The sequence below is a fragment of the Ananas comosus genome, linkage group 19 (genome assembly GCF_001540865.1).
Source record: "Ananas comosus cultivar F153 linkage group 19, ASM154086v1, whole genome shotgun sequence".
Taxonomy (NCBI): domain Eukaryota; kingdom Viridiplantae; phylum Streptophyta; class Magnoliopsida; order Poales; family Bromeliaceae; genus Ananas; species Ananas comosus.
Window position 1 is genome coordinate 7,136,019 of NC_033639.1, and position 13,819 is coordinate 7,149,837.

A 13,819-nucleotide genomic window follows, 5' to 3' on the forward strand; every position below is an offset into this window, starting at 1 on the left:
AAATGCGCGCCTCCTTTCGTAACGTTCCAATAGATATCCGGGAAGAGAATACAAAGGGGGGTTTCTCCTATCCAGATGTCATTCCACAACCTAATGTTTCTTCCGTTACCTAGCTCATAAGTCACTCCGGAGGTGGACATGTCTTGACACCAAAGCACACTTTTCCACCATTGCGAGTAGGGAAGAAAGGCTCTACCCTCGTATAGTGGCCTTCTTCTAGTGCAGTCTTTGATACCATATTAAGTTACATGAAACGATCGTTTGTCTCAAATAGCTTAAGCTATCTTAAAACAATATTTTTAATATTTTATATTATTTTTATTTGAATTTTAATTCATCCGAAAGTCTAATTTAATCTGAACTTCACTTTTTGTGAAACAAGCATACTTTCATTACTATTAAAATAAGCAATTTTCATGTGCATTTTGTAGTCCAACTACTCGGTTAATAGCACATCAGCCTTTATAAACTGTCAATAAATTAGATGTGATTGAAACTTGAGATTAGTGATCGCCATGATTGAAATTTGAGATGGAATATCAATAAAAAAGATGTAAGGTTGAGAGCTCTATTTTAAAATATATTCTATAGTTGAAGGAGGTTTTGATATATTCACCTTTTTTTAAAAATTTAATTTTTATCAGCCAAATAATCAAATTGTTGAGAAGAAAAGTTTGATACGAGAAAACGGATGGTCGCCATTGTTTGCTCGGGACAAAAGCTTCTTGGCTTTTGGGAAATTATTATTATTATTATCTCCATTAATTTAGGTTTTATAAACTGCCTTATATAATCAATATTTCAAATTAACGTTTTACGTGCTCAATGTCTATTATATAACGTCACACCACATCAACTATAACCAATCAATTATATCTCTTCTTTTAATATAAAAGTATGGTAAAAATTATTTTTTTAAAATTATTATAAAATAAATAAGTTTCAGAAATGCATTTTGATTGGCTAGTGAATCTTAGCAATGTGATGCGGCTGATAAGTACTGCAGCATTATTCTTTTCCCTAATAAAATATTTTTCATCTCTTGTGAACGGTTAAATGCATGTTTGTTTTTCAATTAAGAGACAAAGTACGGGTAAATTGCATATTTGGCCCTCAAACTATGAGGTTGGGGACATTTTAGTATTCAAATATTATTTTTTTATTTTTTTTCAAACTTTTAAAATTATTATTATTAAGTTTTATAATTCAATTTAGCTGACTAAATAATAATATATTACTAATATAGAAGTGATGTGATATGTTAAAATTTAATCAATCAAAATGAATTGTAAGAGTTGATTATAATAATTATAAAAGTTTTAAAAAATATAATAATAAATTAAAATTTAAGAATTAAAAAGCCAATTTGTATAAAAAATCCACAAATTTTGAGCTTTTGCAAAACTCGGCCTTTTTTTCGATTTTGCAGATTCGGTCCGAATTTTCAGCAAATTGACCAAAATACTCTTATTACTTTTTCTCTCTCCTCTTTCTCTCTCCTTTTTTTTTTTCTCGCTCATTTTTTTTTTCTCTCACTGAAGAAGGTAGTGGAGGCGAAGGCGAAAACGGCCCGCCTTGCCTTTCACCCTCGTGCCCTCGCTCGCGGACACCCTACCTTCCTCGCCTTCAACCCCGCCGCGACTCTTTTTTTTTCCCTCTCCGATCCTCCTCCACCATCTCCGATGACAACGTCTCTCTCGCCCTTCCTGGCCCTTCTCATCCTCTCCCTCTTCCTCCTCCTCCGCCGCCTCCGACGACGAAGCATCTTTGCTTACGCCGACAAGGCGAAGGTCGCTGCGGCGCCGCAGCCTCGGAGCGGGGGGTCCTTATCGATGTCGTTGTCGGCGCCATGACCGTTGGCAAAATGGGGTGACCAAAAAAGTTTGTAGAAGAAGGAAGAAGAAAAGACAAAAAATTATAGAAAAAGAAAGATGAAAATGAAATTGCACCGTTAAAATATAATTGAATTATTTTAAAAAAATATTGCACTATTATGGATATAAGTTGCACTATTTAAGATATAAACTGCATCATTTAAGATGAAAATTACATTCTTTAAACAAAAATTACACTCTTTAATTAGAAGATATTTACACTGTTTCTTCTCTTATTACACTCTTTGAGATATAAACTGTATCTTTTAAGATAAAAGTTATATTTTTTAAACGAAAGTTGTACTTTTTGAATTATAGTTACACTATTTCTTCTCTTTGTTGCACTGTTTGAGATGTAAACTGCACCCTTAAGAGATATTTACACTATTTTTCCTCTTTGTTGCATTATTTTTTCTCTTGTTACACTCTTTCTTCTCTTTGTTGCACTCTTTAAAAGGATAAACAGTGCAACAAAAGAAGAAACAGCAACCGTGTAAAATTTTTTCAAAGAGTGCAAATTTTGTTTAAAAAGTATAAATTTTATCTTAAAAGATATAGTTTACATTTCAAAGAGTACAATAAGAAGAGAAACAGTATAAATATTTCCCAAAGAATGCAATTTTTATTTAAAGAGTATAATTTTCATCTTAAAGGATATAATTTACATCTAAATAGTGCAACTTATGTTCATAATAGTACAACGTTCTTTAAAACAGTGCAATTTTATTTAACCGTGCAATTTTATCTTCATTTTTTTTTCTATAATTTCTTGTATTTATTTTTTCTTCTTTCTTCTTCTACATTTTTTTTTATCACCCCTCTTTGCCAACGGCCATTGCGCTGGCAATGACGCCGATAAGAACCTCCCGCTTCGAGGTTGCAACGCTGTAACGACCTCCGAGGTGTCGGCATCGACGAAGATGCGTCGTCTTTGGAGGCGGCAGAGGAGGAGGGAGAGGAAGAGGACGAGAATGGCGGGAGGACGAGAATGGCGGGAAAGGGCAAGAGAGACGTCGTCGTTGGAGACGGTAGAGAAAGTGAGAGGGAAAAAAAAAAGTTGCGGCGTGGCCTCGGCGGGGTGAGAGGCGAAGAAGAAGAGGGGTGCATGGGCGAGGGCGAGGGCACGAGGGTGAGAGGGGAGGCGGGCCGTTTCCACCTCCGCCTCTACTGGCTTTTTCGGCGAGAGAAAAAAAAAAATTAACAAGAAAAAAAATAAGAGGAGAGAAAAAATATAAGAGTATTTTGATCAGTTTGTTGAAAATTCAGATTAAATTTGTAAAATCGAAAAAGACGATTCAATTTTGTAAAAGCTTAAAATTTGTGAATTTTTTATGCACATTGGCCGAGTTAAAATATAACGTGTCTCATAATTTAAGCACCAAACATTACGGGAACCAAATATTCAATTTATTCTAAAATATAACATGCCATGTATTGGGAACTGTTTTCTATATTTTATCTTTTTAATCTAAAAAAAAAAAAATCGGTTGAGAACGAAAATTTATTTAAATAAAATAAAATAATACAAAATTAAAAAAATCTTCAAAATAAAAAAGTCTTCAAAAGAAAATCACTTAGACGACGTGACATTCATCCCGGAATGCTTCCCAAATGATCAACTCGGATTGAATGTTTCCCAAATATTGATCAACTCTGATTGATCACAACTGAACTGAAGTATATATATTTTAGCTAATACGGCAAAATATATGGATGCTTCGTCACGGGTTGCTTTTCCTTCTCTACTTATTCTCTTTCCCAAATAATTACGACCAGTTTGACCACGTAGGACAAAAGCTGTTAAATAAAATACTAAAATATTACATGAATTGTACTCTTTCAAGAGGCATGATATGAAAACCTCACCAATAGATTCCTTTATGTTAAGAACATTAAATTAAAGCTATTATTCTTAGGGCACAAAATTCTGTGTTTAATTTTCTTACAGCAAAAAGTTCAAAATCTTTTTAAGAGATGATTATTGTCGAAATTAAGCAGAAGAAAAAATAACTTTGCTTAATGAATCATCTCTGATATCTCCTATCCCTCCTTAACAAAAATCCCGTTAATTGCTTCATATGTAGATCCTATAATCAATTAATCATATAAATATTTATGGCAGTTACCTACTTCTCTTTTGAACCAAGTTTCCTATCTCACCTAATCGAGCCAAGATTAAAACCAAACAGAGTATATTTGGCGTAATTATAAATGCTTATCCTGTTGGTCTACTTGGTAGTAATTAAGAGCATTAAACATTTTCAACAACATGAGATCAATAATATGAAGGGATTAGTGCTCCAATGAACATCAGAAACACCTAAGTAATCACATCATTCTACGCTTTGAGAAGTGTTACTTTGTTATTTTTCATTTGAGAAAAAGGATCTGCCGTGGAATAAAGTAACAAAATGATAAAATTTACAAAGCAGTAGTAAATTGTTACACTTTATAATCTTTACAAAGCAGTAGCCTTGGGCTTAACACAGCCTATAATTTTCACTTTACTCTCTTCTGATCTCTAAAAATTATCTCATTTTAACTGTCCTATTTAATAGTGAATTCCTACAGTAAAATACAAACACAATCAATAAAATGGCATAGTAATAATATGCACTAAACCACTTAAGAGGACTAATGAGATGGATATTTACTCTAAAGGGCTTGTTTGGTTCATCTATTTTGGGTATGGAATGGGAATTGGTTTGAACAAATCCGGTTAATTTTGTTTGGTTCGCATGAATCGGTTTGGAATTCCTATTTCGGACTGGCCCATTAGCCTTCAACTTGATTCCGGTCTTCTAGCCCGGATTGAGATTTCATTCCAGAAGCCCACTAAGTTCTCGAAGCCCACGTGACCATCTCACCCTCCTTCTCTTCACCCCTTTCTCATCACAAAAAAAAAAAAAAAAAAAAAAAAAAAAAAAAAAAAAACCCTATCATCTCTCAAAACCCTATTCCTAACCCACATCAATAAAAATTTTTAAAAATAAATTTGATATTTTTTTTGGAAAACTTATTAGAGAATAGTATTATAGTTTTCATAAATTTTAAATAATATAAATTTATATTTGAGAGTAAAATTAGTATTATAGTATCCTATAATTTTTTTTATTTTATACAAACCAAACAATGAAATATGAATAACTCATTCCAATTCTCAATCCACAAATAAACCAAACGTCTTGGGGGAGTGGGCCATTCCAATTCATTCTCATTCCATTATCCATTCTAATTCCACCCTTGAACCAAACAAGCCCTAAATGCTACCTATCCTCTAATATGAATACTATCAGTTTTGCACTCTCCACTTACTATTATAAACTTTTAATTGTGACTAACATTCCATGCCATTAGAAAAACTCAAAAACTAGTACAGTTCAAAATCTGCAAGGAACCTAATTATCATTACATTACAATGCTACATTAATTGTTAAATCTTCTATCGCAGTCAATAATACAAGTTTTACATCATCCTAAAATACAAACATCAAACACTTCAACAGTTCCCTTCATTTTGTATTATCCTAAAATACAAGGTTTATATTATCCTAAAATACAAACATCAAACACTTCATCACAAGTACCTATAACTACAAAATCAGCAGCTCCCTTCATTTTGGTTACTTGCGTATAAAATCTCATGAAACTATTAGCTGATGAAAGGCAAAAACAGTGGACACAAACAGTAAAATTTTCTCAGAGCTTTATATCATATGTGCCCAAAAAAGTTTAGATGAAATTAGGCTCCTTCCATCTCATTTAGTACTAGAATAAGATGATGCATCAATTTTATTGTGTCACACTACCATTAAATCAATTACCTTAAGTCAAAATTGCTTTATGTTAGTTTATTTCACTATGCTTAAAGCTAACTTTCAACTAATTACCACCTTAATTATACATAGCAACAAGAATGACAAAGATGATAATGACCACCACCAAATATTATCAACCACTAATCTTTTAGTCCCAAATAATATTGGTGCCAAATGAAATTAACCACCTTAAGTCAAAATAAGTTTCTTAATCTATCTAATTTAATGCAAGTGAATCAGAAAAAAAGTCACCATCATTCCCCAAGCTATATCTACATCCTTAGAGCCTTCGCAATATGATCGACTAATTCCTGGATTTCGAATTTCAATAAGAATCTGAAGCAAATAGCTGATGACTGCAAATGACCAAGGAGAACAGCGGGGAGACATGATATATATGGTCGGCACCAGTTTACGTGGCCACCTCTATAAATATTTGATCAAGTTGGAACTGCTTTATTAGTTAAAATTACCTATCTCATGCATGACCAAGTTTCCGAACTAGTCAACCATGATCATCAAGCAGAACCAAGAACCACAATGTAAAACTACTAAGTTGGAAGGGGTGTGAGCCTGAATTTACTGAGAAAATTGAAATTTCTAGGAACCCAATCTCCTCTTAATCAACGGGAGAAATAAAGTACCAAATAGAGTTAGTATATCCAACTCAAATTAAGAGATAAGCCCAAATCTTTCTAGCAGCCTTGCCAAATAAACTAATAGAGAAAGATCAAAGTGTTATACTCGCAATGGAGGAACAATCTCTATATTGTTTTCTTCGAAATCTGCAATGCTTATTTTGTAGTATTTTTTTTTTTGTCTTTAATATTGAATAAGTTTGACTCTTGTGCCAGACACATGTAACAGAATCATCAAGAAACTATAACATCACTTCAACAGAGAGATTCACTACACTAATGTAAGAAGTTCAAGGGTCAAATATCAATAATTAAGAGCCTTGAAATTGTTCAAAGTTCAAGGAGTTGCCTGAGAAAATAAATCAAACAACACCAAACTACAAGAAGAATCAAGTCATCTGTTAATTAGCTAGCTTCTCTGAAGATTTCAATAAAATAATAGCACTTACCAAAGTTCTAAGCAATCTAAGGTAGCAAAAAGGCAAATTACAAAATTCCTTAATTCCTTCCCAAAGCGTCAAAATTCCAATGCAAGTCAATGGTAAAACTCATGCATTGACTTCGTCATATTCCACAACACAAACAGAGTATTAAATGGTTCAAAACTTCTACTAGAACTCCATGGCTAAACTGCAGGATAAGTTCTCGCCATGGATCATTAAAATACAATTTTTTTCCCCAGATCCTCATACAATCAACCCAAAATTCTTACTGAAACTATTAGTTTATATTCAATATGCCAACTAGTCACCCTCAAATTAAAAAGAAAATTACCAAATAGGTGATCACTCACGAGTAGCATCAAGGGAATATATATATATATATATATATATATATATATATATATATATATATATATATATATATATATATATATATATATATATCCAACAAATATAATATGAAATGCAGCTCCTAAGGATGCAAAAGCTTGGCGGAATCAACACTGTATTCTCTAGCCTATCACTTAGAAACTCTGAATCAAACAATGTTGCACAAGCATCTTCATGTTTATAAACACTTCAAGTTAACGCTAGTAGTTCTACTAGAACTACGGTGGAAATTAAGAAGAAAGAAGGTGAATTTTAAAATGCAGTGGACAAAAAGAAATGCATCATGAGAGGCAAAGATACTGATAATTCAACCCTGATTTGGAGAAGTCAATTAACATCCTTGGGAGCAACTTAACAAGATCATATCAACTATAGAAATACAATGCAACACTACAGGCATGAACAAGTTACCAGCGATTGAGACGAGACAATTAAGTAGTCAAGGAGAAACAAACCAAGACGCCGAAGGGGAGGGGGCACGCCGCGCCCTTCATGAGTTCCGGGAACAGCTGCTCCCGTGCGACCACCTTCGGATCGCCGAAGCGAGGAAGTTCCTCCCGACCATGCTGCTGATGCGAGCCTTCCACGGCGACGTCGGCCGACTGGTACTACTCGTCGGGAGCTCGCTCCGATCAACCGTGTCCGGAACCAGCTTGTCGTCGCCGTCATCTTCTAAAACCCCACTCTCACTCACACTCCCTTCCTGCAACTCGGCGGCGCTGAGATCCGTGTCCAAATTGATGGCCAGCGAGCTCCTCACGGTCCGCAGCCACTCGGCGCACTCCGGAGTGACCCCGCGGCACTTCTTGATCTTCACCTTGACCAGTTTAGGGCAACCGTCGGCGAGGGCCCCCAATCCGACGTCCGTGACGGGGCAGCCCTTGACGCAGAGCTTCTTAAGGGCGGCGCACTTGGCGGCGACGCAGGCGAGCTCGGCGTCGCCGAAGGTGTCGCAGCCGCAGAGGGCGAGGCGCTCGAGGGCGCGGCAATTGGCGGCGACGGGCTCGAGGCTGCGGGCGGTGGGGTTGACGCCGATGAGGACGAGTTCCTGGAGGTCGGGGCAGGCGCGGGCGAGGGCGGAGAGGCTGGGGTCGCCGATGCGGTTGGTCTTCCAGCCGTCGAGGTGGACCTTGCGGAGGCGGCGGCAGCGGGCGAGGAGCGGGGCGAGGCCGGCGTCGGTGCACTCGGGGGTCTTCACGAGGTGGAGGACGTGGAGGTCGGCGCAGAGGGCGAGGGCGGCGAGCCCGCGGTCGCTGACCTGGAGCTTCTCGAGGTGGACCTCCGCGAGCGCCGGGGCGGCGGCGGGGAGCGCCTCGAGGAGGGGGTCCCAGTCGCCGGAGCAGCGGAAGAGCTTCAGGCTCTTCAGGTTGGGGGCGCCGAGGATGAGCGGGGCGAAGCACTGCGCGTTGTACAGCTCCTTGAAGCAGATGGATCGGAGCGAGGACGAGGCCGGGGCCGGCGCCGCGGTGTCGCCGGCGCTGTCGTCGTCGTCGTCGTCGAAGAGGAGGAGCGGGGAGTCGAGGCCGCGGAGGCGCTTGAGGGAGAGCTCCTCGAGGAGCGGGCAGCCGCGGAGGACGGCGAGGACGCCCGGGGCGCCGAAGGAACAGGAGGCGACGGAGAGCTTGCGGAGGGCGGGGGCGGCGGCGGCGAGGCCGGACATGCCGGAGTCGGAGAGCGAGCGGCAGGAGCGCAGCTTCAGGCGGGTGAGGGCGGGGCAGCGGAGCGCCACGGCCGCCAGCGCCGCGTCGCCGATGCTGTCGGAGCGGCGGTCGCAGCGGAGGGCGAGGCGCGAGACGGCGCAGAACCGGCGCCCGAAGAGCGCCGGGGCCGCCTCCAGCAGCGCCGCCCTGGCGTCCACGGCGATCCGCCGCCGGCTCTGCCCCTCCACGCCCAGCCACCGCCGGCACACCAGCGCGCACCGGTTGCGGTCGCCGGGTCCCAGCCCGTGGAATATCACCGCTAGCAGCTCGTCCGGCAGCTCCGCCGTGTGGTCCCGCCCCCCCTCCTCCGCCGCCATGGCCGGCGCCGCCTCCGCCTCCTCCACCGCCGTCACCCCTCCGGAGGGGCAACTGTAGGGTTGTTTAGTGCGGAGCCCGAGCGACGATGAAGAGGAAGAGGAGGTGGATGAGGGAGCGGAGGCGATTTGGCCCATCGATATTGCTTTTCAGAAGAAGACGAAGCGGAGCGCCTCCGCCATTTTCCTTTTTCCTCTTTTTTCTTTTTTTTTTTTTTTTCTTCTTTTCCGGATCTGAACTCTGACGAAGCACTGGTTTGTGCTGCTGCCGCTACGGAGCGACGAGGCGGACTCCAAATGGTAATTAAATCCGGTTGTTTCCCTTTTGTGCCCGGGATTATTATATTTGTCTTCTAATGCTGAGGTTAGTGTTTCCGTATTTATTTGTTTAATAAATGGGATTTTTTCCGGACCCAGGGGGGGGAAAAAAAAGGGATAAAAAATAAAAGGAAGAGGACTCAAATGAAAGGAAAAGATGCAGTGTTGGGAACACCTTGTTAGGGCCGTAGAGTATAAGAGGGAGCCCTATTAGTTATTTACATCTCGGAGCCAAGGCGGATTATTTATATGAGCGGTGATGTGGACCGTAGAGCGGTCGATGGGCAGAAATTATTGCATGGACCGCGGTCTATACATATTTTTCTTAAAAATAATAAGAGAAAAAGAAATGGAGCTGGACTACAATACTATTAATAGCAAAAGATTTTTTTTGCTATCACGTAAAATTTTTAGATTAATTTCTTTCACCATTTCTAATTATTGAATTAAATATTATAATCCAGTGGGAACCACTCAATCCTAAGATAATCACTCAACTCTAAGGGCATGTTTGGTTCATGATTGGAATAGAAATGAAAATTGGAATTGGATTATTTTTGAATGTGAAATGGAATGATGAATCATCCAAAAATGTTTGGTTCATTATTGGAATGGAAATTGGAATGAAAATTTAAAATTTTTTAGAGATGGTTTTGATTAAGAAAGAAAAAAGTGATGAAGGGAGAAGAGGTAGGTGTTGGTGAAAGAGGATTTTGAATAATTTACTTTTGAATAAGTCAATCCTGAATTCAAAATCGGATTGGATCATAAATGGATTTGGCCATTCCCATTCCGGAGTGGAATGGAAATTAGAATTCGATCCCTATAAAACAAACGGCAACTATCGGAATCAGTGAATTCCATTCCAATTCCATAGTCTAAAATAGACGAACCAAACATGCCCTAAGAGATTAATATTATTCTAATTCTATAATTTTTCATCCAAAAATTAAAAACTTGATAGTGAACGAACTTTTTGCTATTAATAATATTCCAGCGCAACTCAAAGAAATGCACAAAGGTTCAGTGTAGTTTAGCTATTTTGTAAATAGCTATTTAAAGTTTTGTAGTTTGACCTCATAAACTTTATTAAGTGGTTCGGTTGGCGTCTTTTCGAAATCAAAATTACTAATTATACAGACATTTTGATTGCATGACATGCATATTACTTTATAAAACTCTGAAATATGAAAAATTTTAATTTTTTTCTTCTGATAGGTAATATTTTCTTATATATTTTAAAAGTACGTCAAATTATATGCATAATGTATGAATAAAACAGTGGTTGTATAATTAGTAATTTTAATTAAAAAGAGCGATGTAATATCTGTATACAATTAATTTTAAAAAATACTTAAATATCTTAGCGTTATTGTAGTATTGATATTAACTGTTATTATAAATTTCAATTTATTTGTGCCATCAGATTAAGCAGAATCGATAGGATTTAATTTGGATTTTGAAGTTTCAATTCTTATTAGACTAAGATTAGGATTACCCTAAGGGTCCGTTTGGTTCGAGTTATGTAATATTACAAAGTATCTTGATATATCCAGGTATCTTAGATTTCGGCGTGAGATTACTACTGATGCTGTATTAGCGCGTTTGGTTTAATATAGTAATGTAATACTAGATTACAGTATTGATAGCATTAATATGTTTGGTTCAGTTTATAAAATTTAGTAATCTTGACATAAAAGTATAGTTTTTCCCAAAATTGCCTTTATTGTGGTCATTTGAATATTATTTTTTGCGGAAATAACAAATGAAGGGAAGGAGATCGTGATGATTACTTGGGAGGACGACGCAATAGAAGATAATAGGTGTTCGTGCGAGAGAGAGAGAGACGTCGAGAGAGAGAGAGCGAGAGAAAGCAGCGTACGAGAGAGAGGGAGGAAGGCGAGAGAGAGATGAAAATAATACTGTTAATTAGATTTGGATTTATTGGAGAGTAAAATTATCATTTTACATAATATGTAGTATTAACGGGTTTCAGTAATGCAAGATACACGACCCACCTGCTATTCATATTTTCGATGTAATCCTACTCAATTTGTAATGCTACATTAACGACTAGATTATATAGCGGATTAACCAAACACAGTTATCCTGGCAGGATTGCAATCCTGCCAGGATAACTCGAACCAAACGCACCCTAATATGTGTTTGGGGATGTGTACAGCTAGGGTTTTGACTGGCTTCTCTATGTGCACTTGAGAGAGCGACGACAATTGGGAACGAATCCGGCAATCGCGAGACGAGAAAATGAGAGAGAGGAGTCCTCTTTATTCTTCTCTCTTTCTTCATCTTCTTCTTCTTCCTCTCTTGCTTCTTTATTTTCCCAATGTTGGCAATGTCAACTACTAACTAGAGATAATGTATAACTTTTAAATAAATTACATTCAAAATATAATAGTAACTAAAATTTAAACGAGAGGGAAAAAAAAGTGTAAAAAGTGCGATCTTTATGAGAAGTTCTAGGTGTAAAGACTTTGTACTTGTCAGGAAAAAATATTATTCCGTAAAAATTAAACGTTCTCTTGTGTTGAAACATTGGTGAGGACGTAGGAAAACTATTGAACTTCGAAACAAATCGACCACGTGCTTTGAGTTTGATATTTTCTAACTCTTCTAATTTTCTTTTATTGCGGTTCTATCAAATTTGATTTTATTATATTTTATTTTAGAAACTTAATTCACCTCCCCTCCTCTCTTAAGTAACCATTAGGCTAACAAACACACAACCGAGAGCTAAAATCCGCTGGTCTTTTATTAGCGGACTAACAATCACTAGGCTAATAAACATACAAGTAAAAATCACTGTTCCTAACACAACTGGCAAAAGCTTGATAGTTGGTACCCGAGGTCCCAAGTTGGAATCTTAATTGATACACATTTTTAGCTAAGTTTATTTCTAAATAAAATAAACAAATTGGATAGCATGCTACCTATCTCTTAATTAAAAAAAAAAAAAAAAAAAAAAACCATACAAGTAAGGGCTTCGTTACAAGTTAAATTGACAACTAGAAAAGCAACCATTAGGCTAACCAGCGGGCGAGTTCTTTAAGTCATTCACTTTATTTTTGTCTATTAGCACATTATCAGAGCTAGGCTGTTACACTATCGGTAGCATGAAGACCTCCGTACTATCAAGTTGTTTTCAATAATACAGCTTCTAAGTCGATGATCGATTCCGTTAGATTTGATCTACACTATTGAAAGTATAACTAAATTTTATAACTTTTCGACACTATTCAGCTAGTGATCAAAAAGTCTCAAAATTAATAATTTTAATAATCGATGTGATATATTTGTGAATTTAACAAGGTAAAACAATCATAATTTGATAAAATTTTTATTAATTTTTTTTCACTATTTAGAGTAAAATTAGTATCTTTAATCTTAAATTCAAGTCTTTTATTATTTTTTATGAAATTTTTATTTTTAACCGTTCATTTTTAGACTACGTGTTTAATAGATAAATGATAACAAAAAATTATGCAATTCCCTTTTCAAATACTTTAATAGTGTAGATCAAGTCTAACGAAGTCGATTTTCCATTTGAAAGCTGCATCATTAACAAAAAATTAGTAGTACGGAGGCCTCCGTATTATCAATAGTATAGCAACCAAACTCCACATTATAGAATATTGAGTTGTATTTTTTTTTCATAGCAAGTTCGCATGTCTCACTCTAAGAACCTATTGATTTTGACGAAGTGGGAAACTTGAATGTCCAATATTAGTAACAGCGACTGTGATATTGAATTCCCAACCTCTTAAAAGATACACACCGAGAATAAACAATTACTAATGTACCGATCGTCCCTAATGTAAGTGACAGAATTTGAAATTTGATACCCAAAGTTTCAAGTTCCAAGCATAGTTGGCTTCACATTTTAAACTAAGTTTATTTCTAAGAAAATAAACAAAACGAATAGCATATTATATTTCTCTAACAAAAAAACTATTACAGAATGTATAATTAATAAAAGCATTAATCGTATATTTGACCAGGGCAGGAGCAATAATAAAGCAATGCTGTCTATCTATTACTATATACTAAAATGCCTTGGGGGTAATATCTCTATGTTAACACGTGTCCTATCTATATTTACTCTGCACCCGGTGTACCATACATCCTATAATAATTTTTATTTTATTTTAATATAAAGGCATTTAAAATAAGATAACATAAATTTAATTAATGAAATTTTATTCTAAAATTTTATTTTTGACAATTCTATCTAACATTTTATTTTGACATTTTTATCAGATAAATTTGCCGGTGTGTATCACATACACTAAGTGCACGCATAATTTGC

General features: G+C 37.3%; 1 protein-coding gene across 1 annotated transcript; it reads right to left on the minus strand.

The window, feature by feature from the left end:
• LOC109725102 (F-box protein At1g47056-like) lies at positions 7,394-9,665 on the minus strand. Its single transcript, XM_020254170.1, has one exon. The coding sequence runs from the start codon at positions 9,313-9,315 to the stop codon at positions 7,654-7,656; it is 1,662 nt and encodes a 553-aa protein (XP_020109759.1). The 5' UTR covers positions 9,316-9,665; the 3' UTR covers positions 7,394-7,653.

Coding starts and splice junctions, on each gene's coding strand:
- LOC109725102 (XM_020254170.1), bottom strand. CDS start 9,315: ATGGGCCAAATCGCCTCCGCTCCCTCATCCACCTCCTCTTCCTCTTCA.